We start from the raw sequence: 24,594 nt of genomic DNA on the forward strand, positions 1-24,594 counted from the left end.
CTGGTCTGGCTAAATGGTCAGTACTGGCTTTGTGGTACAAACTTGGAAAACAAAATTGTAAAAGTGTCTTGCCTAGATCCCTGGGAGTATTCCTCTTTCTTCTCCACAGATGCTTTAAGCCTCAGGTAGGTTATTTACAGCCATATACTGCTCATTTAATTATTAAGTAACTTTATAGATAATTACAAATCTGTTCTCAAACACTACTTTAAATTACTAAAAGTTACAAGACTAAGATTTATGGGAGCCAAAATAGTTCTAGGAAATCTACAGATGACCTTGCAAAGAGTGACCTATACACATTGGTGGTAAGAAAAGAAAAAATTCACATGCTGCAGAGGTTAGGGAAACTCATCTAGTTTTTGGTGGCTTAGTGGTGGAAAGATTTATTCTTATATGGTAATGTTGATTCCTCTTAGGACCTGGAAATCAGTTTAAGAAGATGAGGTTGTATCATTTAACTTCAGATACTTTTGTCTTTCATTTTTTTTAAAGAGCATACAATTTGCTATATAATCTCATTTGCCTTGGGAAATTAGATGCATTTAGCAGCAAAAGATAAGAGACTTGGGTTTGGCTGTTGAGAAGCTTCATTCCAATTCTTACTCCGCTGCACTGGATGAACTTGGACAAATCTCAGCCTAAGGTGTGTCAAAGTTCTTTGAACAAATGGCATAAGAATTGTGTGAAATAAGTTATGACATTATGAAGATGGCAGAATAAACAATAAAGTTCAGAATAATTATTAGCTTCTTAGTAATAGTCTATAAGACAGAGTGAGATTCTACCTCTCAGCAGGAAGACCTGAATGACAAATTGCCATAACAAAATGTGTTAACAGTTGTGTTGCTTTTTCTCTTTCCATAAAGGAGCAATGGCAGGCGCTGGAGAGCGCAAAGGAAAGAAGGATGACAATGGCATTGGCACAGCCATTGATTTTGTATTGTCCAATGCTCGACTTGTCCTGGGTGTGGGAGGTGCTGCCATGCTGGGGATTGCCACCTTGGCTGTCAAGCGGGTAAGACTGAAGGCTATGGATGAAGGGGTGCCAAGATGTTTGGGTGTGGAAAGCTGCAATGAGAGGCTGTAGAAATGAAGGCTTTTGAATGGATCACATGTTTAGTTTCTTGTTATATTCTTCAGATGTATGACCGGGCAATCAGTGCTCCTGCCAGTCCTACCCGCTTGAGCCAATCAGGAAAGAGAAGCTGGGAGGAACCAAGCTGGCTTGGATCATCATCACGGTTATTGAACCAAGATATGAAGACTAATCTTAGCCGCTCTCTGCAGACTCTTCCCACTGATTATTCAGATTTTGAAATGGGTGAGGGACAGCCTGTAACTTTTACGTAACTTTTGTATTTATAAAAGCTGACTGTATAGCAGGTAAACCTGTCATCATTAAGTGTTGGTGACTAAAAACATGTAGCTAATGCAAGGATTTTAGTTTTAGAGAAGAGTCTAATAATCAAGTAGTCCAGCACATTGTTCTGAGGAAGAATACTGTCTACTCAGTGTATTCCTGTGAAGCATGTTTCTTGCGTATTACCTGAAAATCTCCAGTGAACAATAGTCAGTTTATTTATATACTGCATTTTCCACAGAAAGATTTGTGCTCAAAAGCAATTTACAGAAAATAAACAGACTAAATACATAATAAAATTATCGCTACATCATAACACTTACAATTAACAACTTGCTTAAAATCTGTCAAAAGAAAATGTGAGTGAGCATAATATACCAATAGGTCAGTTAACAATATCCCAGAGTAGCCCCAAATCTGATGGTTGTATATTTATCACCCCACATCCCCAAATTTGCAATAAAATATTAGGGCATGTTCTCTCTCTAATCCTACCCTTGCAGATTCAGTTAAATCCATGAAGCATAAATCATCTGTTAAAACAAGCCAGGTGGAGCTGAAGAAGTCCCGCCTCCGAATGTCCTTGCAAGAGAAGCTGTCTGCCTATTACCGGAGGAAGGTGGCCATCCCAGCAGAAGAGCAAGCCAGAGCCAAGCAGGCTGCTGTAGATATCTGTGCAGAACTGCGTGGTTTCCTCCATGCCAAGCTGCCAGACATGCCTCTACGTGAAATGTACCTGAGTGGTAGCCTCTATGATGATTTGCAGGTAATTTGGATGGGTGAAAAGGTTTAAATATTCTTCAACAGGAGGCAGAGAACCTGTTTGTTTCAGCACTGTGTACTTTTGTGTAGGGTTGTCTGTGGCTATATTTGTTGGATTTTTGTGTGATTTGTTCTTGCACAGGAAATAATCTGCTGTCCCTGGGACTGAAAAGCATCTCCCCTTCTTTGTTGCAGTTTTAATGTCTATTCTTTCTGATTGATCAATATTTACAGCTTTATATTTTCTCTCTCATATATGTTCCTGGGTGTCCATGGTCCTTTAAACATTTGGAAATCTCTGCTCTTTTCAATATATGGTGGCCATGCGAGCCATTCCTATATGCTACCTTGATGAATGGAGGCCTTTTTAGGAATGGTTCAGAATAGGTGTATTGCTCTTGATTTAATATTGCGTCAAGACTCCCATACAGAGAGATTGTGTGTGTGTGTGTGTGTGTATATATATATTCATGGTATATATGTATATACAGTGCCTTGTGCAAGTAATCAGACCTCTGAGCAATGCTCTCATATTACTGAATTACAAATGGTACATTGTAATTTCATTCTGTATGATGTTTTATTTTGAAATACTGAAACTCAAAATCAATTATTGTAAGGTGACATTGGTTTTATGTTGGGAAATGTTTGTAAGAAACATAAAAAACTGAAATATGTTGCTTGCATAAGTATTCAATCCCCACACATTAATATTTGGTAGAACCACCTTTCACTGCAACTACAGCTTTAAGATTTTTGGAGTAGGTATGTACCAGCTTTGCACACAGTGTTGGAGGGATTTTGGCTCATTCTTCTTGGCAAATTTGGTCCAGGTCATTCAGGTTGGTTGGACGTCACTTCTGGACTGCAATTTTCAAAGAGCACCACAGATTCTCAGTGGGATTGAGATCAGAACTTTGACTGGGCCACTGTAGGACATTCACCTTTTTGTTCTTGAGCCACTCTAGTGTTGCTTTGGCCTTGTGCTTCGGATCATTGTCCTGCTGAAAAGTGGATTTCCTCCCAAGCTTCAATTTTTAGTGGACTGAAGTAGGTTCTCTTGCAGTATTTCCCTGTATTTTGCTCCATCCATTCTTCCTTCAATTTTAACAAGATGCCCAGTCTCTGCTGATGAAAAGCATCCCCACTGCATGATGCTGCCACCACCATACTTCGCTGTAGGGATGGTGTGTCTTGAGGCATGAGCAGTGTTAGGTTTGCACCACACATAGTGCTTTGAGTTTTGGCCAAAAAGCTCTATCTTGGTCTCATCTGACCACAAAGCCTTTTTCCACATTACAGCTGGGGCACTCTCATGCTTTCTGGAAAACCCCAGACATGCTTTCACATGGTACTTTTTGAGTAACAGTTTCTTTTTTGCCACACTCCCATCCAGGCCAGTGTTAGGCAGAGCTCTTGATATGGTTGACTGGTGCACCATTACTCCACTCGCGGCCACTGAACTCTGTAGGTCCTTCAGAATCATTGTTGGCCTCTTTGTGGCTTCTCTCACAAGTCTCCTTCTTGTTCAAGCACTGAGTTTTGAGGGACGGCCTTTTCTTGGCTGGGCCTGGGTGGTGTGATGCAGCTTCCACTTCCTGATTATTGATCCAGCTGTGCTCACTGGGATATCCAAATACTTGGATATTATTTTGTACCCTTTTCCTAATCTATGTATTTGTATTACATTATCTCTCACTTGTGTAGAATGCTCTTTGGTCTTCATTTTCCTTCAGATCCACAACCTGACCAATGATCCTTCAACAGTGGAGTTTTTATCCTGACAATGTGACAGCAACTTTAATGGTTCACAGGTGGAGGCCAATGGTAAGGTAATTGTGTCTTCGATAGGTCAATTTCTTTCATCTGTGTAAACTGGGAGCTTCCACAGCACAGGGGTTGAATGCTTATGCAAGTAACGTGTTTCGATTTTTTATGTTTCTTACAAAATTCCCGACATAAAACCAGTCACCTTACAACAGTTGATGCTGAGTTTCAGTGTTTCAAAATAAATTATCATACAGAACAAAATTAGAATGTGCCATTTGTAATTCAGTAATATGAGAGCATTGGTAAGGGGTCTGATTAATTTGCAAGGCACTGTATATATGTGGTTTGGATAAAACTTAAATTTCAATCTGTCCCCCAAAACTAGTAGCATTTCTAAAGGTGATGGTGCTTTTCTTAGAGAAATATTGTATTATTGTTTGCCAAACTCTGTCTTTAAATAGTTGTCTTCTGGCTTTAGACAATTAAAATGTGGAAGGGCAATACCTTACTAATAAGAGTACATGCTTGGCATGACCAAGGTCCCAGGTTCAGTCCCTTCCATCTTGAGGTAGGGCTGGGAAACGCACCTGTCAGAAATCCTGGACAGTTGTTGCAAGTTGGTGAATAAACAATACTGGGTTAGATGGACTAATGGTTTGCCTTGGTGTATGGCTTCCTGACTTCTCTTAAAAGCCCTTGGCTTCCTTGTTGCATTTGCTATAAATGCAAAGTTGCATTTTATTTCAGTGAAGCAATTTAATTGTGTAGCTTCTATGTTTGTCAGGTTCTTAGGATTCTTCTCAGGCTTCAGTTGATGTAAATACACTGTGCTTGAAGGGCTTAGGATAGGGTGCAACACATTTAAAACTAAATATGACTAAATACCAAAACATCCGAAGAAAAAATATTGCACAACCCCCACAGAATTCAAAATCTCAGGTACACCTCACTCGCATGCTTACTCCCATTCACTAAAACAAAGGCAAAAAACAACTCTGTCTCTGGTGGGCATGTGGACAGCACAGTCAATAAGGCTCTTGTTTACCTGAAGTATAAACTCTGCTTTTGTTTCCTTCTATTTTATGTCTAATTTATGAGGAACTATTTCTTATTCTGTCTCTGATACATTGGCATGTTCTAGCAGGGCACTGAGCGTGATAGTGATCCCAGCTAAATGTTTCTTTAGATTCTGGCCTTCCCTTTAGCCGAATACATAGTGTGACTTCTTAAGGGCTTTGGAAAGCCTCTTGTTTTTCTCCCCACTGACAGGTTGTGACTGCTGATCATATCCAGCTAATGGTTCCTCTGGTGCTGGAACAGAACCTGTGGTCATGCATTCCAGGTGAAGACACCATTATGAACATCCCTGGCTTCTGCCTGGTACGTCGGGAAAACCCAGAATACTTCCCTCGTGGTAGCAGTTACTGGGACCGCTGTGTGGTGGGGGGCTACCTCTCACCCAGGGCTGTATCTGACACCTTTGAAAAAGTAGTGACAGGCTCCATCAACTGGCCAGCTATTGGGACTCTCCTAGACTATGTGATCCGTCCTGCAGCACCTTTGGAATCTCTAACGTTGGAGGTTCAGTATGAAAGAGATCGGCGTCTTCTCATAGACTTCTTACCATCTGTGACACTAGGTGACACGGACTTGGTAGCCAAACCACACCGACTGGCCCAGTATGATAATCTGTGGCGCCTCAGCCTTCGGCCAGCAGAGACCGCTCGCCTGCGGGCTTTAGACCAGGCTGATTCTGGCTGCCGTTCCTTGTGCCTCAAGATCCTCAAGGCCATATGCAAGCTCAACCCGGCATTGGGTCACCTTTCTGCCAGCCAGCTCACCAACGTCATACTACATCTGACCCAGGAGGAGACTGACTGGTCACAAGACACGCTTGCTGACCATTTTCTGCAGGCGTTGAAAAGACTTATTGGCTATTTGGAAAAAGGGGTTCTTCCCAGTGCTTTGAATCCCAAGGTGAACTTATTTTCAGAGCTTACTCCTGAAGAAGTGGATGAGTTGGGCTATACCCTGTACTGTTCCCTTTCGGAACCAGAGGTCTTGCTGCAGACATAATAGCTGCCTTATGCATGAGAGTAGTGTTAAGAGCTTCCTGCCCATGACAGGTTCTCTCTGACATCTGAGTGAGATATGCATACCCTTCCCCATTCTTTTGGCAAGCTTATCCCGGTTTCTCTTTTCTTATTTTATTATACTGGGGTGGGGGGAGGGAAGTCTCTTGTATTTCTTGGTGCTATTGGTCCAGATCCACTACCCTCATAGCAGTTGTCTGATGGAGGGAAGACGTTATGTAGAACTGCTGCTCGGTCTGTTAGAAAGTCCTTGCTGTTGTCCCAGCTGCCTACTCCAGCACTGTGCAACCTACCTCCTGCTCCCCACCCCCGAAATATACTATACCTTGTTGAATTGAAAACTCTCACTCCCACCCAGGAAAGTGTGGAATTGGGCCAGTAAACTACTGCCAATTTTAGGTGATTTCCCCCCCCCCAGGACTCATCCCCTATTGTTGGCTTGTGTGTTGGATTTCCCACCCATCCAGAAGTTCATGAATGAAATGTTTCAATAGAAATATTTACAGCAGGGCATGTATTTGTGTGAGCTCTGTGCATTGATTGTATTTATATTTGGGGGAAGTGGGGAGGTTTATAGAGTTTCCACATTTGCATAGGTTCTCACCAGTTCTGAGCTGAACTGTATCACCATCTTTGGGATACTTAGTGTATGTTATTTAGGGATAAACTCTGCCAATTTGGTGCCCTTCACTACATGCAAATGTGTTTTATATTGCACCAATTTTTGAAAAACTGGTGCTAGATCCTCAATCTGTCTAGAAGAATGTAGGGAGAGTAATTTCCCATTTGTTGCTATCAAGATCACTTATCCATTGCAAGTGGCAGGTGCCTGAGAATATACAAACTGTATATCACTAACCCTTAATGTGGCATGGGGCAAGGAAGTCTGAAAGTAAGGCATAATTTTTTCAAGTATTTCCATTGTGAACACTCAAACTCTAGATGGAAGCAGGAGCTGAAGAATTTTATGAAGGGTACTTGAGGTTCAGACCTTAATCTTCCGTATGTTAGAAGTGATGGTTGCTGTCATGTACTGAAGGTTCTGTCCATAAAATGACTAGTGATAGGCAGGAACAAGAGATAAAGTTTCTGCAGGAAGCAAAAATAAATCTTGAATGGAATGTAAAATTCCACTTTTTATACATTTTTCAAGAGGGTAGCATATTTCACACTTAATCATTTTGACCTTACAGATTTTAAGGAGCCCTCGGCTTTAAGTTATGTAACCCTACTCTGCATCTCTGCCTGCTCCTTGAGATAATGGCACAGCTCTTACGGAGTGGCCACTCATTCTAGCTATGCCTGCTGCTGTGCAGGCATGAAACTGGCATTGACTGTGAATGTATTATCTCTCAGGAATATTTGGTTCTATTACTGCTGACATCACTCAGAAAGAAAGAAAGCAAAAATTAAGATGGTGTGCTCCATGTGGTGAGACTGTGTGTTTAATCTGCGTGACAAGTATTGCTATGATTGTATGTATGTAATTTTGCAGATATGGCTCCCCTGTTTTCAAAAACCCATCCTTGCTGTTAAAAGGCAGCATAAATAATGAGATAATTTGCAGGTGTGAGAAACAGGTGTCCTATCCTGTTTTTTTTTTTAAAGGCAGTGCTTATGTTAATAAGATAAACCTTTGTCATAATTCCAGAGTGGCGGCTTTAATCTATACTTAACCAGGGTATACCCTCCCACCCTGCTTCACAGTCTGTCTTCTAAAATCAGTTTGTCTGCTAGATGGTATTTGTTGCACAGCAATGAAATAGTGTTGCAGTTATTTAAACCTCACCAGACTTCCAGCCAAAGACTTGAAAGGTTGTGTGTGGGTGTCTGGTAATATGTAGCCTGGAAAAGCACCAAGTTTTTAACTCTTCTCTCTCCCTTCTCAGCCCTCCTTCCAGTACGAGTCTTCCTGCCGTGAATATATGCAGATTTGTAGTGGACTGAGACTACCATTTGAACAAGAATAGATTCTTTAAGAGTTGTATGACCTCATCCATGTTGATCAGTTACTTCTTTCCCACCATTTTGTTGCTTGTTTCAAAGATGCAGTATGGTAGGATGGAGATCCTGAAATGGGAGCAGGAGAGGTCTACTTTATCCAGCTCTTCCATTTCTCAAATACATATCATTCATGCTCATTTAAAAAAGAGATGCTTCATTACTTATTAAAAACATAATTAATGGAAGTCTTGACCACGACATGTTGCCATGAAGGAGAATGTGTTATTGAATGTAGGCTTAGATCATCTCTGTTCCCAGCAAGATGCTCTTCTTTTATCCACTCTAAGCTGTTCCTTTCTCAAAGTGAATTCTTTCTTTGAGGCACCTAAAAAAGAGGGATTTGAGCCTATTTTGTAGTAAGGTGGGTTCTCCATAATTCCACAAGTAGGAAATAAGAGAGCTTGCCACTGATAATCAACACAAAGCTCAAAAGTTGTAATGGGTGAGAGAAGCATGTCTGGGCTATTTCTTATTTCTGTGGAGGGTGATGCATCATGTTCAGTGTTTGGGCACCAGGTATATGGGACAGCTATAAAAACATTGCACTAATTCTAGTGTGTGACTAGATAATTCATTCTGAATATTTTTTTGCTGACACCTATCAGTATTCACTAAAAAATGCATGCATATTGGTAGCTATAACTAGGAGAGTTTTGGTCTTAAGCATTTATAAACTCCTTATGTGAAATGTCAGAACAAAGTATAGATACCATTAATATATGGCTGCTTTCCCATATGCGGAATGGGGAGCCCTTGATATGAAATGACTGTCATAGGCCCAGAAGCCAAAATGTACTGTTGTATCCTTGGGAAAGCTTTGCCATATTACCTTGATGTTTGGGTCACACAAACTAATGCGGCTTTTGCCTAAACTGCAGGGTAGGGACCATCTTGCTCAACTGAAGGTTTTTTTTGCTGTCAAATTCCACTATTGTTCTTCCAAATCAGTTAAAATTCTTAACATGAAAATTTAATTGTGTAAATTATAGGCTTCTTCCAGTGTGTATGTGTCGATGATATGGGGGGGGGAGGAATGAGATATTTCAGCTGCTCAAGATGTAATGGTGTATAAGGGGTTGAAGGAACAAGGTCTAGTGCATGGTCTGTGACTGTGTGAAAATTACAAAATAAAACAACTTTTCCACAATCGAGTGGTTGTTTTTGAATGTCTCTACAAGATAAGCTGTAGCTTTCCCCCTCATTTTCTGTCCTTGTGTGCTAGTTGATAAAATCTTGAAACTACTTTGCCCTATCAGCTTGTAATGCCCAGGGTACCTGGAGAAGTATGCTTAAGCCGTGCTGTGACATCTAGAATTGCATACAACTCTCAAATAGCACTTGCTAGTTTGTGAGCAAAAATTGACAAGCAGTGAGTGCAAAATGATAGCCTTTTCTGCTAAACATGCTGCTTCATGTGGTTCTTAAAAATTATTTGAAGGCCATGCTATAGCTTTACATCAGCATTTCACCATACGCCTTGTGGAAGGCACAAGTGCCATGAAGGACAACTGTTTACCTTGGTGCAGAAGCTGACTTCTTACATGTCTCAATGTTCTTTTTTTCTTAAGGAGCAATACCTCAAAGGTATCTAGACAGATCAGAAGTCAAGGGGTGTGTAAGAGGGAGGTGAGCAGAGATTTTGGAACTCTAGCATGTATCCCTGTCTTCCTGTCCTTTAGATCCTCACCTTTTATTTTATTAAATTTCTATCCTGCCCTGCCTTCCAAAGGGAGGCACCTGCTGCTTTCCATCTTCTGTGCCCTGTTCCTGTTCTGCCACTACTCACCAGAGATTATATAATATGAATGATGTGCATTATTAATTCTGAATATAGAATTGGTGTTTCCTTGATAACTAATTTGGAATTCTTTGGATATAGAGTCCATCCATTCTTAGGCTGCTGTCTTTTTTTCTAGCTTAGCATTGTTGTGAAATGTTCCTGCTTCTTCTGGAGAATAATCGCCTGCAAATTAGCCTGATGAATAATAGGACATAGCATGATAACACTTCTGCTCCAAGCAGATTGTTCATTATGGGCCTTGATAGAATGTTGTTACCTTGTCTTACTCTACCTCCCAGCATGCTCCTGCACCCCTGTGTGGGTGGCTGCAGCTGCATCCTGTTGTTTCATATGCATTATTAAGAACTTTCTCTTCTGCAAATTAACTGGCTGCCTGGCTTTTCTATTTCCGTCCTGTATATCTTTCTCTAGTTTCATTCCTTTCCCAGTTAACTACTTTTTCTGCTTGCTTACCTAAGTATCAAATCCCAGAGATGTTACTGCTAGTTGCTAGGGTAGAATAATTGACCTGTCAAGTACATGACTGCAGTTGCTTGGGAGATCTCTAAATCCCTTTTCTCAACTCTTTGTGGGAATAGCTAATGCCCATCAAGAGTCACACACAGTTGCCTTATACTGAGCAGTGGTCCATTTAATCAGGGGTGTGAACAGAATTTCTGTGTCACTTGTAACCCACATTGCTCTTCTCAACATGGCTTGAGAGGTGTTTGGAGTTTGTGCTAGTTTTTCCAAATCTATTGCAGCCAGCCAGGCCATACAGTCAATCTCCTGGTAAAGAGACCAGGTGATGTGAAAGATCTTTGCTTAAAATCCTGGATGCACATTGCAGGTCAGTATACATAATACTGGCCTCTAAGCTTTTTTATTCCATGCTATAAGGTAGCTTTCAGTGTGATATTAAGAGAAAAGAAAACACAGTGGAGGGAGCAGCTGGGAATAAGTGGAATAGATGAGGTATTAATAGACAGGGTGATTCCACAGAAAGAGGCTGCTGTGGTAGAGAAGATATATAAGAGCAGAAAAAATGGGTAACAGATGAGAATACAGTTGGCATGGAAGGATTTTTTCTGTGGTTGTGAGAAAAAAATATAAAAACGTCTCTCAGTGACTTGAGTTGTACAACACTGCTTTACATGACTTGGAATCATGATAAACATTGTGAGGTAAGTTCTGTTACTCTGCTACTGCACCACGTCATGGAGTTAAACACCCTGGAAATCTCTTACCTATCTGGAAACAAACCTCATTTAGTTCAGTGAGGCTTACTCCCAGGTGTGTGTACACAGGATTGCAACCTTAAGCAAGTTTCTAGCTCTCTCGATGGCAGAGAATGTGAAAATATGGGACCCAGTCTGCTGAAGGCTTGTAAGCCATTTGTTAGAGAAAAGAATGTTGAAACCATGCCAGACAGTCCCCATTCCTATATAATGACTTGCTTCCCCAGAGCGGTTTTGAAAGCAACAGGAGTTCAGCCTGCTAGAACTACTGTCCAAGAGTTATTTGAATGGAAACCATGACAGTTAAGTCATTTTAACTTTATAGGACTCTTGCCTTCTTGATCTTGCAGAAAGTATTGCACTGTATGTTAGAGGATCAAACAGCAGACATATATGTAGATCCCCAAACCTATTTTCAAAAGAAGCTAAATCAATGCCTATCTGGAAGGCTTGACTTCAAATAAGCCCAGGTTGCTGCCAGTGGCGTGAACTATGACCAGCAGTAATGGCTGCCAACAGAACTCTTAAGATTGCCTAATTCTATTTATTTCAATGGCAGAATGGCTGTAGCTCAGTGACAGAGCAGCTGCTTTGCCTGTAGAACGTCCCAGGTTCAATTCCTGGCATCTCCAGGTAGGGTTGGGAGTGTCCCTGTCTGAAAACCTGGGAAGCTGCTGTCAGTAACAGTAGACAATGCTGAGTTCAATGGACCAATGGTCTGACTGTATAGGGTATAACTTCCTGTGTTCCTCTAGAGCAGGTGTGGGGAACCTTTGGCCCTCTGGGTGTTGCTGAACTACAACTCCCACAATCCCTTGTCATTGACCATGGTTGCTGGGGCTGCTGGAATTGTAGTTCAGCAATATCTGGAGGGCCAAAGGTTCCCCACACCAACTCTAAACCAGGGGTGTGGAACTTGTTGCAATCTAATCTCATATGGTTGGGAGCCCAGAAAGAAGAAACTGGGAAGTGAGGGGTAAATACGGAGAGAGCATAAACAGATGAAATGGTGGGAAGTGCAAGGAGAAACTCTGCAGTCACTGCAAACTTCTGGAAAGAGTCATCTGTCCTTCCCCAGCAACCTGTTAGGTAAAAGATGAGAAAGAAAGAGAAAGGTGGTCCATCCCCTCCCTGGCTTTGGCCTCACCCACCAGAAGCATGCAGCCCTTGACAGAATACCCTGGATGGGATGCAGCTCTTGACAGGAAAAAGATGTTTCTGATTTAGAGGCTGACCCTTATCTGGCCCATTTAGGGAAAGACTGGCCATCAGTTTGGAAACTACCCTCCCTTTTTTTATGAGGTAGGTGGTTTGGCTATCTAGCAATGAAGTCACAGCGAAATGTTGGTGCCTTTGGATTCAGTGAACTCACTGCAACACAAGACTGCCTATGCTTGTAATTATAATATTTTCATGGTGATTCAGCAAAGAAAAATGAAACATGAAAGAGAAAAAATAGTATTGTGTAATTCTAGGCACCCCATGACAAGACTGTTGCTTCAAAGTCTTAAAATGTTCTCAACCATGAGTCTGTGGGAGGAGTAAATTAGCTAAAGCATCCTATTACAGCCTAGTATAACTTGACAACAGCAGCATCCTTGCCTGGCTTCTTACAGTCTTTGTGTATTTAAATAACAATTGTGACCCTGTGTATCCCTTACACTCAAATAATCTTTAGTAGTTTGGACTTTTTGCTATGTTACTGTTAAATTATGCTATATAGCAAATAGGAAATGAAGCACATCAGCTTCTGCAGTATGAGATGCAAAACAGGAACGTGTTTCTGACCACCAGATATCATCAGAATTTGCATAGGATTTCCCCCTCTGTAGATTGAAACAATTTTGAATGTTTTGAGTTTCTTCAAATGTAGCAATAATTCCTGCCTGCCCAACAGCCAAAATTAGCTTCCACTTTGATAGGAGGAAGTGGACTGTAGCAACCAGGGCTGTGGTGTTGGAGTCGGAAGCAATTTTGGGTGGAGTTGGTAGAAATGTTCCGACTCTGGCTTCAAAATAAAATAATTTAAATTTTTTGTTTTAATGTATTTTAAGGTCTTTTTATGATGTTCTAAAGTGTTTTTAGCATTTCTGTTTGCCACCCTGGGCTCCTGGTGGGAGGAAGGGCGGGATATAAATCAAATAATAAATAAATAAATAAATAATATACATTTGCCATTTATGAAGGAGTCGGAGTCAGAGTCAGACAGTAGAAAAATAGAGGTTTGATGTACCGACTCCACAGTCCTATGCAACTCTGTCCTATTACCAGCACCTAAGTGGAGGGGTCATAGCTCAGCCATTGGTATGAACTATGACCACCAATACTGTAATGACTGGCAATAAAGTTCTAAGAAGCCTGCCCAAATTCCATTTATTTCTATGGCAGAATGGCTGTAGTTCAGTAGTCAGACCTTTGCTTTGCATGCAGGTCTCAGGTTCAATCCCTGGCATCTCCAGTTAGGGCTGGGAGAGAACCATGTTTGAAATCGTAGAGAGCCTTTCAGTGTAGACAGTATTGAGCTAGATGAACCAATGGTCTGATATGGTATAAGGTAGCTTCCAATGTTCCTAACAAAAAAAAGCAGGAGTCCAGGACGGCAAATAGCCTGACATGTAGGGACCAGAAGCTTAGAAGTGAGATCCAAACAAGAGAATCATAAAGGTGAACATGATGGGTGTAATTTGCAGGATATTAACTTCATCCTGCAAATTACACCCATCATGTTCACCTTTATGATTCTCTTGTTTGGATCTCACTTCTAAGCTTCTGGTCCCTACATGTCAGGCTATTTGCCGTCCTGGACTCCTGCTGGGAGGAAGGGCAGGATATAAATCAAATAATATGTTCACGTGAGTGGTTTTCTGCTTAAACTTGGGCTCTTTCCTAAACTTGTAGAGCAATCCTAATCCCCTGATATGTGCTGCTGATTAGGTTATTGCAGAAGTGTCTTCAGGGAACAGGAGGAATCTCTGCCACCATGGAAGCAGCCCTGGCTGTGTCTGCTAGCAAATGTGAGGTTGAGAAGCTAGTGTATGGCTCTGAAACAGGGCATTGCAGGGGTAGAGCAGAACCAGCTATGGAACTGTTGGAGCCAAAGCTGGTCCAGCCCCCCGAGGAGAGCGATCATTGTATAACCTCTGCCTTCCTGAAGGTAGCAACGAATTCTTTGTTTCTCCTGCTACTCTGTGTCATTTTATCTCAACGAAGTCTACATCTTATATTATTAAAATCAACCACACTGTTAAATCTTAATTCCCCCATGTCTGTTTTTAAAAAACATTTACATTTATCTTTATCATCTTTGAATAATAAATGTGTATCTACTTAACAGAGATTATTGTCTGCAAATCTGTCAGGGAAACAAAACATTTGATGGTGTCACCGATAATAAAGTAGAAATATTTACATATTTACCAAATCCTTTTTTTTTAAGAGGGTTGTATCCAACTAAGAGAGCCAGTGTGGTGTAGTAGTTAAGGTGCTGGACTACGACCTGGGAAACCAGGGTTCTAATCCCCACATAGCCATGAAGCTCACTGGGTGACCTTGGGCCAGTTACTGCCTCTCAACCTCAGAGGGAGGCAATGGTAAACCCCCTCTGAATACTGATTACCATGAAAACCCTCTTCATAGGGTCACCGTAAGTCGGGATCAACTTGAAGGCTGTCCATTTCCATCCAACTAAGTTATACTCACCATAGACCCACTGAAATTAATGAACCTAAGTTAGTCATGCCCATTAATGTTAATGCATCTACTCTGAGTAGGACTAGTATTGGATATAGCCCATGTGCACAAAAGTTCATCTTGCAGTGTACCAACTTGTCTTGAAAGGTACCACATGATTTTTGCTATGAACTAACACAGTGCAATTCTTATGGAATTTTGAAAATGTTATTACTTGGTTAGGATACATTTCAGCATTTGCAGAAAATGAAAGAGTGTAGCCACCTATAAGAGAACCATAAAATCACTGGAGTTGTAAAATTCAGCTGATACCAGTTCAACTTCTAGCTTTCTACGTTTCTAAAACACCAGTTATGAGCTATGGTCAAACTACCTTTCCGTTTAACTTTTAAAAATGAAAAAAGTTAAGATTCTACTCTCTCCACCAATTTATTTTAATAATTTATATCCCTCTTTTCTCCATGAAAGATAGACCCAAAGCAGCTTGCAAAAATAACATCAGATTAAAACCCAGTTTGTCTTATTCAAGCACAAGCTATGAACACTTTAGGTTTGTTTGAATCTTTACAAAGAGAGACACACTTTCTGCCAGTTCCAGTGCATCTCTACCTCTTTTCTGAAAAGGGGGGCACACACTAGTCAAACCCTGCCCCTTTTTACTATAAAACCTGTGGGATCAGCTCGAGTGCATTTTTTAAAATTCAGCTTCAAACAGATTTCACAACTGATTGGCAGATCAACCCGTTGCCCTCCAGGTGTGGCCAATGGAAACACTTTGCTGTAGGAGACTAGTGTGCTCACAGTCTTAATTGCTCAGAGCCATAGGCTACCACAATTCAGTACATGTAAAAGAAAATACAAAATACGTATTAAAATACAAGTTGTGTTTTATTAAGCATATTTCATCCATATATACAGAAAGGAACAACCACAAAGTTAGAAGGAAAATTCCTCTCTAGGACAAAGATACATTGACCCTCCCCATGAATTAATGAATGAGAACTACAGGCATAAAAGAGCAGGAGCACATCCCACTAGGTTTTTTTTTTTAACTCTTAATTTTTGAGCACCTAGAGCAAATTTTGCCACCTGGATAGTAATAAATACATCATTGCCTACTAGCAATGTACCTATTTGCTCCAGGGAAGGTCAATTTGACAAAGACCAAAGGATGTAGGAAATTTATACCTTGGGGACTCATATAGGGGGCAGCTTAGTAAATTATGTACAATGTCCTCAACTCCACCAGACTCACAGATACAAACTCTTTGATGAGTTGGAATGCTGGAAAACCTCCCATCCAAGTAAGCGGAGGGCATAGACTGAAGTTGCAGAGCTGTGAATGATTTTCTCAGAGGAGCCACTTCAGGTGGCCCTGCTCAGATGTTTCTGAAGTGGAAAGGGGTGGAAATTTCACAAACAACAAAAATGGATATCTATGTGCATAATATGAAAAGCTGTTTGAAGGGGATTGAGGGAAGACCCTTCTGCGGAGATAAGAAATTGTCTACAGAGTGCAGATTAAATTTGCTTTTTCTGCTCAGAACACAATTTTAGAGTAAGCCCTATACCTTACCTTAAATTCTAAATGTTATCTTATAAAGTAAACCCATTATATCCGACACACATATAACATACAGTATTTGAGAAATTGGGTGATACAGTGTATAAGGGAGGGCAGGTAAAGATGGGGATACAGGCAGTGGAGGCTGCTCCATTAGGGCAAATGGGGCACTGCCCCACCAAGCTCAATCTGCCCTTGACTGGCTCCTACCTGCCTGCTGTCTTACTTACAACCAGTCAGGGGGCGGCTCTGCCTGTCATTGGCTATGGTTCTACCTTCTGGTCTCCTTGCCTTCCGCCCCACCAGTCCCAAAGGACAACAGCTACCACTGGATATAGATATGTGCAGGCCATCTCCCCTTTTAGCCCTTCATCCATGTGAGATACACGGTTGTTCAGGCTGCTGGTGCTGCTGTTCAGTGCCAGATCTGTTCATAATAACATCTCACTTATCCCACTGACCTGGTGTGTATTATTGAGGCTTAGGTGGAATGGATTTGACTCAGCTGTGCCTGCATGGGTACTTGATAAAACATCAACCTAGGCTGGAGGGAAATGGAGCACTGCTGTGGTTCATACAACTTCCATCTCCTTCACTAGGAGACCTCTTTGCCCTAGAGCAGGCTTTGAGGATCTATATCTGGTGTTGGGGCAATTAGATCTGGAGATGCTGCTGCTATATCATCCAACTAGCTGCTTGATTGAACTGGCAGAGGTGGTCTCAAGGGTGGTTTTGGAGAACTCCAGGACGATTATTCTTTGGGGCTCATGTTAGTGGGCTGGCCTGGGACTTCATGGCTTCTATAGCAACCATAGGGCTGTTTCAGTTTATCATCAGCCCAACACATGCAGATGGACATATCCTCAATTTGGTCTTCCACTCCAGGATGTGGAGGGATGGTCAGAAAATAGGAGGAGTTGTCATGGTTAGATCGTTTCCTGTAAGGTTTAGTCTTACTGTAGCAGTGTCCGTATGCAGGCGTGGGGGACCAATTAGGATGATCTGCTCCTGGCGACTTACAGGATCCAATGGATTCCTGAATGCTGGGGGGAGGGGGGGCATGATTTTCCAGCAACCAGAGTTAGTGATTGTGTCAGATCATCAATGTGGCCCTCTTTTTATGTATCTGACAACAGAGAGAAAATAAGTGGTTAAAGGGGAGGGATAATCTTGGACATAGACTTGTCCCAGGCAATTTGAACACAAGTCTCTGTCGTCCAACCTCATTTTTCCACCTATAAATTAGGATTTTTACAAGGTTATTGTCAGAATGGAGAAATGTTGTTACTCAGGTTAGGTACTAGTGGTTTTCCTGTGGAATACTGAACATATTGACATTTCATGCCCACTCACAGTTCACACAGAAGGCAATTCTAAGGTATCAAGGCAAGATATTTGAATTAATTGATTTTTGCACAGGGACAGGGAATTTCTATCTGGAATCTTTCACCAGCACAAATGCTAAGAATGTGTTTTCTTTGTAACACAGGGCAAGTCAGTTTTTACTAGTTAACTTACTTGTCTTGTTCAACTCCACAATGAGCTCTTTCATAGAGATTTATTATCTTTTGGGATAGGGGTTAAGGTTTACATTTAATTTCTATTGATTTAGCTGTGATTAGAGTGACCTTTTTATTTTCACTTAAAAGAACAGGCATTCACTAAAAGAGGGATTTTTTTTAACACCAGCCAGTTAGCATACTGAGATGATGTCCACCCACTTGCCTAACCAATCGTACATGCAGCAATAGCTGCATCCCGTTATAAACTGAAGGTACAGCCCCCTCAGTTTTTTAAACATTTGGAGTAAATTCTCTGTATTATTGAAGTGTTTTGAGGGATTCTTCTTTGACAGAGAGCAAATGATATAACTAAGATAGAATTTTAGTTTTTTTAGCATTCTGAGTGTTAAAATAGCTGGCACACTTTCTGTACAAGTATTTTTCCATCTGAAATACTGCATATGTTGACCTTAATGGTAATAAAAACCCAGTGAGCTTTTCAATACTTGCACAGGTAAATAAGCAAGGTATTGCCATTGTGTACCAGTGGATTCTTCAGCTACGTTCCCATTTGCCACTCCGTTCACAGATCAGTTGTATATGCACAAATCTAGTTAAGGCCATGGAGCAAAACATATATACTTGTACAATAAAAATCAATACTGTTGGGGCCTAGGTATGCTTTAGCCTAACAATATATATTTTTGCACATATATACACACAATTGAGTATGTTTTAGCCTAGCAGTATATATGTTTGCACATATGTGAGAGAACCTTGATGTAATCTGTCTTCAATTAACCAGACTAAATTTATAGAAATGACAATTGGAGGCAATTGGACAGGTTTTTTAAAAAAGTACAGTAACAATTTGACCTGTATCAGTCAATAAAATCTTGTATGACCTTTGAAGCAAATAGAATTGCTATTCTGTCAGTGAAAACCACAGCTGCTGATGTGTCCGCCTAGCGATTATTTCCCCCTTCTTCAGTCTTGGGCAATGAACTTCTTCTTTCTACATCCTGTGGAAGACTTTTATTTCATAAAGGGGAAAGAGAAGATGAGCATAGGGGATACCTGTCAGAAGTCGTTTAATATTTCTACCTAACAGTGAAAACTCATGGGCTGTGTTCCAGGCCAATGCTTAGCTTAAAAGGCTAAAAAGTCCAGAGCACAATTGTAAACACTTTATATTTCATCTTAATTCTGAAACACTAAAGCTTTAAGGAGCTACATGATTTTGCCACAAGTTGTTAATAGTATGGCAAAATTACAAAAATGACTTTACCTTTAAAGAATTGCATCTCATGAAAAAAAATACAACAGGTGTTTGTAAATAATAGTCGATGGAATTGCAATAGGATAACAAGAACCAGTTCAATCAAGAGGTTTTCATCCCTAGATCTTCAAAGATATATTCAATGAGAGACTAAGTAATAGTAAATAATTATCTTTCGTAGACGCCAGCAACTGCTGCAGGTATTCTGTGGCTGTCTTTTTCTAAGCTAACAAACCTGCTCCTTAGCCAGCTAAATCTGATTTTGCTGTCCAGCTATGGTGCCAGGGCTGGCTTGGTGGTTGCAATATCATTTTATCTTTGAGAAACTGGGTGCCACAAGACATAGTGTTCATTCCACACTTATAAGGAATTGTTCTTTTAGTGTTGCCATTAGACAGGTGCCTTTACTGTATTCTTTTCAGCGCCTGCTAAAAACTTTTCTGGTTATGCAAATCCATCCAGATATGTAAAGTTGATATATATTTTAATCTGTAATTTTAGATTATAATTTAAACTTGTGTTGATTTTATTCATTTCGCTTTTTTATAAACTTGTTTTATGTTGATTTGTATCAACAGTTTTAATGTATATTTTCTTTTCTTTGTAGACCACTTAGAGGTGTTATTTACAGTTAAGCAGTATACAAATTTTGTTAAATATTTGAGGCCAAGACATGTTGGACTTGGAATAGGACTCAATCTCCTGCCCAGTTATGATGCTCATTAGATGACCTTTAAGCTAGTCTACCTTGAAGGGTTGTGAGGATAAAATGGGAGATAACTCCATATATGCTGCCCTCAGCCTCTTGAAGAAAAAATGGTCAGGTTACAAATTGGATGAAGAGAAGAATAGTAGATGGTTGTGTTGAAAACACTGGCACACTATGACTGGAAGAATGGGGCCCTTGAAGCAAGATCTATGCAGTGTTAGTGATAAAAACAGAGAGGGAACAGTAGGGGAAGAGAGGTCAAAGCATTTGTACAACTATTTCCACCCCCTCCCCTCAGAGCACTGTTTCACATGGCAGGTCATTAAGCCTCCTCAGTATATGGATCAGTATTAGGGTTGCCAGGTTCCTGGCCTGAAACTGATCCTGTATTTTTAGGAGAAGAGAAAGTCAGCCAAGTGCAGGTGTTCTTGCAACACTATAATGAGAAAAACCACAAGGTGGAATTCTCCCTTCCCCCTGTACAACTTTTAAAGATACATAAGACCTCTTGGAGGCCGGGCCTGGCAACCAAGAGGTCTTCTGTATCTTCTGAAGCTTGACGCTTGAGGGGGCGTCGCTGGCTTGCAGGCCCCAGTTCATTTCCTGTCCTGGTCCAAGGCAGATGTCTTAGACTTTACTCCCTACGTGAGTGCTTCTAAACCCTTTTTTCCCATTATTATGTTTCGGTTTTTTCTTTCTCTCTCCGGATTCGGGGTATGGGGGCTGGGAACCCCTCCTCTCCCCACTTCCCAGCAGTTTTTCCTCACCTTTTTTCGCTTTGTTTAAATTTTTGGCGCGAACGAGCGCCATTTTGTCCCTTTAACGGGGGCCAGGCCAAGTGTTTTGGAACATAGCCAGCTTATTTTCCGGGCCATGTTCCTCGGCAGCCGGGATTTCTCTTCCCCACCTTTTTTATCCATTTGCTGCTTGGCCGTTTAACCGTTCTTACAGGTGCCGGGGCCGCGTGATCGAGAGCACAACCACCACTCTCCCGGCCTGTGTCCTGGCTGGGGGATCCCATTGTCTTTGGCGGCTCCCACCGCTGGTTCCACCTTGGTTTTTTGCCGGGGCAGGGGCAGCGCAACGGGAGCACCCGAGCTTTCAGCCCTTCGGCGGTTCCCCCCCCTCGCTCAACCGCGCATTAGTTGGTTGTCGACCGACCAGCTGTTCGGCCCCCGCCTCCTTCCGCTTGCCTCCGCCACCCGGAGCAACGCAGCGCACCCGCTACAGTTTCCTCTTCGCGGCTACTGTCGCTTGCCTTTGCCAGTCGGGGCACCACAGCTCACCCCCACTTCCTCCAACCAGGGGCGGAGCAGCGGCTGTTTGGCACCCCCCCACCCGGCGCCCTCACCAGGGCGCGGCGTGACGCCCTCGTTGCGAGGGCCACCGCTCGCCCTACCGGGACAACGCGGCAATCCTTTCTCGGCTCCGCCGCCGTCGCGCCGCCGGGTGCAAGCTGCTACTTTCCTTGCGGCTGCGGCCGCTTGTTTTTAACAGGGATCCCCGGCGATCAGCTGGCCATCGGGCCCAGCGCAGCCCATTCAGCTGCTTTTCGTGGCTGCTGCCGCTTGCCTTTGGCCAGGGCAACGTGGCGCGTCCTGTTTTCTTTCGGCACTAACCGCGTCGCAGCTGGCGAACAGCTGGCCGGCGGGGGCTGCTGCAACCACCCTCCCCACATCCTAGCTCAGTCCGTCCAGCGCCCCCTCCTGGTTAAAAAAAATTAAAAAAATAAAACACGGGGAAAAAAGGAAATTAAACTGAATAAATCTAAAGTAAAACACTCAGGTGTCAAGCTCCCACCCCATACCAATTGCGGTACTGGGCAGAGCAAGCCTTAGCCGGCATTCAGATGTATGCTACCACCCCATACCAATCACGGTACTGGGCAGAGCTAACCTCGACTGGCACTCAGATGTCAAGCTCCCACCCTATACCAATCACAGTACTGGGCAGAGCAAGCCTTGGCCAGCATCCAGATGTTATGCTACCACCCCATACCAATTCCGGTACTGGGCAGAGCAAGCCTTGGCCGGCATCCAGATGTTATGCTACCACCCCATACTACCATCCCCAAGTGTGAGAAAGAGGATGAAGCACATTCTGATAATGATAGTGGAATATGCATGAGTCCAGAATCTTACCTGGGGTCCCCTCAGCAGAGTCCTACCACTTCTGTTAGTTCCCTCAGTGATAGCCAATCAGCTACAGTCCTGCATGATGGACCTGTGCGGCCCAAGCCTTATGATCACCCTACAGAGAAGTCAGTGTCAATAAAGATGAAGGGAGAAAAGAGAATAGACAAGAAACTGAAGAAGATGGAACAGAATAAGACGGCAGCTACACGGTATTGGCAAAAGAAAAGGGCAGAGCAAGAGGCCTTATCAGGAGAGTGTAAAGAACTAGAGCAGGAGAATGAGACCTTGAGGGAGAAAGCAGATGCCTTAAGCAAAGAAATTCAGTATTTGAAAGATCTAATTGAAGAGGTCCGGAATGCCAAGGGTAAAAAAGTTAAAGTCCCAGAGTAGGGTAGTCAAGTAGATATTACATGCATGTATATAAGAGCTAGGTGCAAACAGTTGTGTATCAATGCTTAAATAAATTATTTTGTAGTATGCATTTGTCTCGTGTACTGAGGATGGACATTTGAAAGCAGGCTTGGTCTCTTGAATATAATGAAATTCGAAATGAACAAATAAAAATAAAGACTGGATTGAAGCTATAAACAAAATTAAATTAGGAAAGGCGCCAGGACCAGATGGGTTATCTGCAATGTATTATAAATGTTTGGAGGAAGAACTCTTGCTACCTTTACAGTCTACAATGAATTTTATTCTGCAAGAGGGAAAGATACCGGATAGTTGGAAAAATGCTAACATAACATTAATACCTAAAGAGGAGCAAGATTTAACTAGAACAAAAAATTATCGGCCAATATCTCTATTGAATAATGACTATAAAATTTTTACAACGATCTTGGCAGAAAGATTGAAAATAATATTGCAACAATTTATCCAGGAAGATCAATCAGGGTTTTTACCTAAAAGACAATTACGTGACAAAGTCAGGAATGTCTTGAATGTGTTGGAATATTTAGAACAACGAAATGATAAACAAGCAGCTTTGATTTTTTTAGATGCTGAAAAAGCATTTGATAATTTGAATTGGAAATTTATGTTTCAGGTTTTGGAGCAAATGGATTTTGGAGACAATTTTATAAAATGGATTAGATCGATTTATACATCTCAGAAGGCTCAGATAATTGTTAACGGAGATTTAACGGATTCATGTGAAATACAAAAGGGTACAAGACAGGGATGTCCATTATCTCCCCTTTTATTTATTCTGGTCTTAGAAGTGCTGCTTAGAGATATAAGGCAAGATAAAAGGATTTCGGGATTAAAGATAAAAAAAGAAGAATATAAATTGAGAGCATTTGCTGATGATTTGATAATTGTACTAGAAAACCCTTTGGAAGGAATTAATGTATTGATGGACAAATTAAAAGAATTTGGACCGTTAGCAGGATTTAAGATCAACAATCAAAAAACAAAGATGTTGGTGAAAAATTTAACTTTAAGAGAACAGAAAGAGTTAATGGACAAGACAGATTTTACAATAGAGAAAAAGTTGAAATATTTAGGTATCATTATGACAAATAAAAATTCAAAGTTGTTTCATAATAATTATGAAAAATTATGGACAGAGATTAAGAAAGATTTGCTAAAATGGGATAAACTACAATTGTCATTAATGGGTAGAATATCTGTGATAAAAATGAATGTATTACCGAGAATGATGTTTTTGTTTCAAACAATACCTGTAATATCCTCTGATTTACCTTTTAAACAATGGCAAAAAGATATCTCTAAATTTGTATGGCAAGGAAAAAAACCAAGAGTTAAATTTAAACTACTACAAGATGCCAAAGAAAGAGGAGGACTGGGATTACCAAATCTGAGACTTTATTTTGCTGCCTGCTGTCTAGTCTGGATAAAGGAATGGATCTTATTGAGGAATAAAAGACTATTGGATTTGGAGGGCCATAATTTGAAGTGGGGATGGCATGGATATCTATGGTATGACAAAGTAAAAGTAAATGTAGACTTTAACAATCATTTTATAAGACGTCCTCTGTTGAAAATATGGAATAGATATAAACCAAGGTTTTATTCGAAAATACCATTATGTGTCTCAAGTCAAGAAGCGTTTTACAGAAGAGAAATGGCTGGAAAAGAGAAATGGTTAACTTATCAAGAACTATTAGAAAATGTACATGGAGAATATATAATGAAAGAGAGAGAACAACTGACAAAGGAAGGATGTAGTTTTCAATGGTTTGCCTATTTACAATTGTTAGAAAGATATAAAATGGACAAGAAAATGTATGGGTTTGAAATAAGTAAATCTGATTTTGAAATAGGATTGTGTACAAATGATGAAAATATAATTGCGAAAATGTATAAACTCTTACTGAAAATGGATATGGAGGAAGAACAAGTAAAAGAGTGTATGGTAAAGTGGGCAAAAAATTTTGGTTATAACATACAAATGGATCAATGGGAAAATATGTGGAAAAAAGGCTTGAGATTTACACTATGCTATAATCTTAAAGAAAATTTCTATAAAATGATGTACCGTTGGTACATGACTCCAGAAAAGTTGTCAAAAATGTATAGTAATGTTTCTAATGTTTGTTGGAAATGTAAACAACAAGAAGGATCATTTTATCATATGTGGTGGCTGTGTAAAAAGGCAAAATCATTTTGGGCACAGATAGGTAGGAAGATGCAAAAAATTCTAAAGATAAATATTGAGTCAAAACCAGAATTTTTTTTATTGG

General features: G+C 41.0%; 3 protein-coding genes across 5 annotated transcripts in view; all 3 read left to right on the forward strand.

Moving 5' to 3' along the window:
- The window catches only part of SYNGR1 (synaptogyrin 1), a 229,589-nt gene extending 224,442 nt beyond the window's left edge, over positions 1-5,147 (forward strand). Inside the window, exon 4 of the mRNA XM_061639188.1 lies at positions 4,566-5,147. Coding sequence (XP_061495172.1) covers positions 4,566-4,655 — 90 coding nt within the window. The 3' untranslated portion in view covers positions 4,656-5,147. The remainder of the gene's footprint in view (positions 1-4,565) is intronic.
- Positions 34-9,131, forward strand: MIEF1 (mitochondrial elongation factor 1). Of its 3 annotated transcripts, XM_061639185.1 has the most exons (6): positions 34-125; positions 870-1,018; positions 1,144-1,324; positions 1,867-2,129; positions 5,165-5,872; positions 7,878-9,131. In XM_061639185.1, exons 2-6 carry the CDS (start codon positions 875-877, stop codon positions 7,956-7,958), a joined length of 1,377 nt encoding a protein of 458 aa, XP_061495169.1. In that variant the 5' UTR covers positions 34-125; positions 870-874; the 3' UTR covers positions 7,959-9,131. The 3 variants fall into 3 exon arrangements, with proteins under 3 accessions (XP_061495169.1, XP_061495166.1, XP_061495168.1); XM_061639182.1 differs by having other exon boundaries at positions 5,165-9,131; XM_061639184.1 differs by lacking the exon at positions 34-125 and adding an exon at positions 561-646 and having other exon boundaries at positions 5,165-9,131.
- An 11,201-nt stretch (positions 9,132-20,332) lies between these two features.
- ATF4 (activating transcription factor 4) lies at positions 20,333-22,295 on the forward strand. The gene has a single exon (XM_061639190.1). The coding sequence runs from the start codon at positions 21,731-21,733 to the stop codon at positions 22,277-22,279; it is 549 nt and encodes a 182-aa protein (XP_061495174.1). The 5' UTR covers positions 20,333-21,730; the 3' UTR covers positions 22,280-22,295.
- Positions 22,296-24,594: the final 2,299 nt, after the last annotated feature.

The sequence above is a fragment of the Rhineura floridana genome, chromosome 8 (genome assembly GCF_030035675.1).
Source record: "Rhineura floridana isolate rRhiFlo1 chromosome 8, rRhiFlo1.hap2, whole genome shotgun sequence".
Taxonomy (NCBI): Eukaryota; Metazoa; Chordata; class Lepidosauria; order Squamata; family Rhineuridae; genus Rhineura; species Rhineura floridana.

Excerpts from the sequence above, each read along its gene's own strand:
- ATF4 (XM_061639190.1), top strand. The coding sequence starts at position 21,731 with ATGTTATGCTACCACCCCATACCAATTCCGGTACTGGGCAGAGCAAGC.
- MIEF1 (XM_061639182.1), top strand. The coding sequence starts at position 875 with ATGGCAGGCGCTGGAGAGCGCAAAGGAAAGAAGGATGACAATGGCATT. Across the intron at positions 1,019-1,143 it reads CCACCTTGGCTGTCAAGCGG|ATGTATGACCGGGCAATCAG; the intron begins GTAAGACTGAAG and ends TATATTCTTCAG. Across the intron at positions 2,130-5,164 it reads GCCTCTATGATGATTTGCAG|GTTGTGACTGCTGATCATAT; the intron begins GTAATTTGGATG and ends CCCCACTGACAG.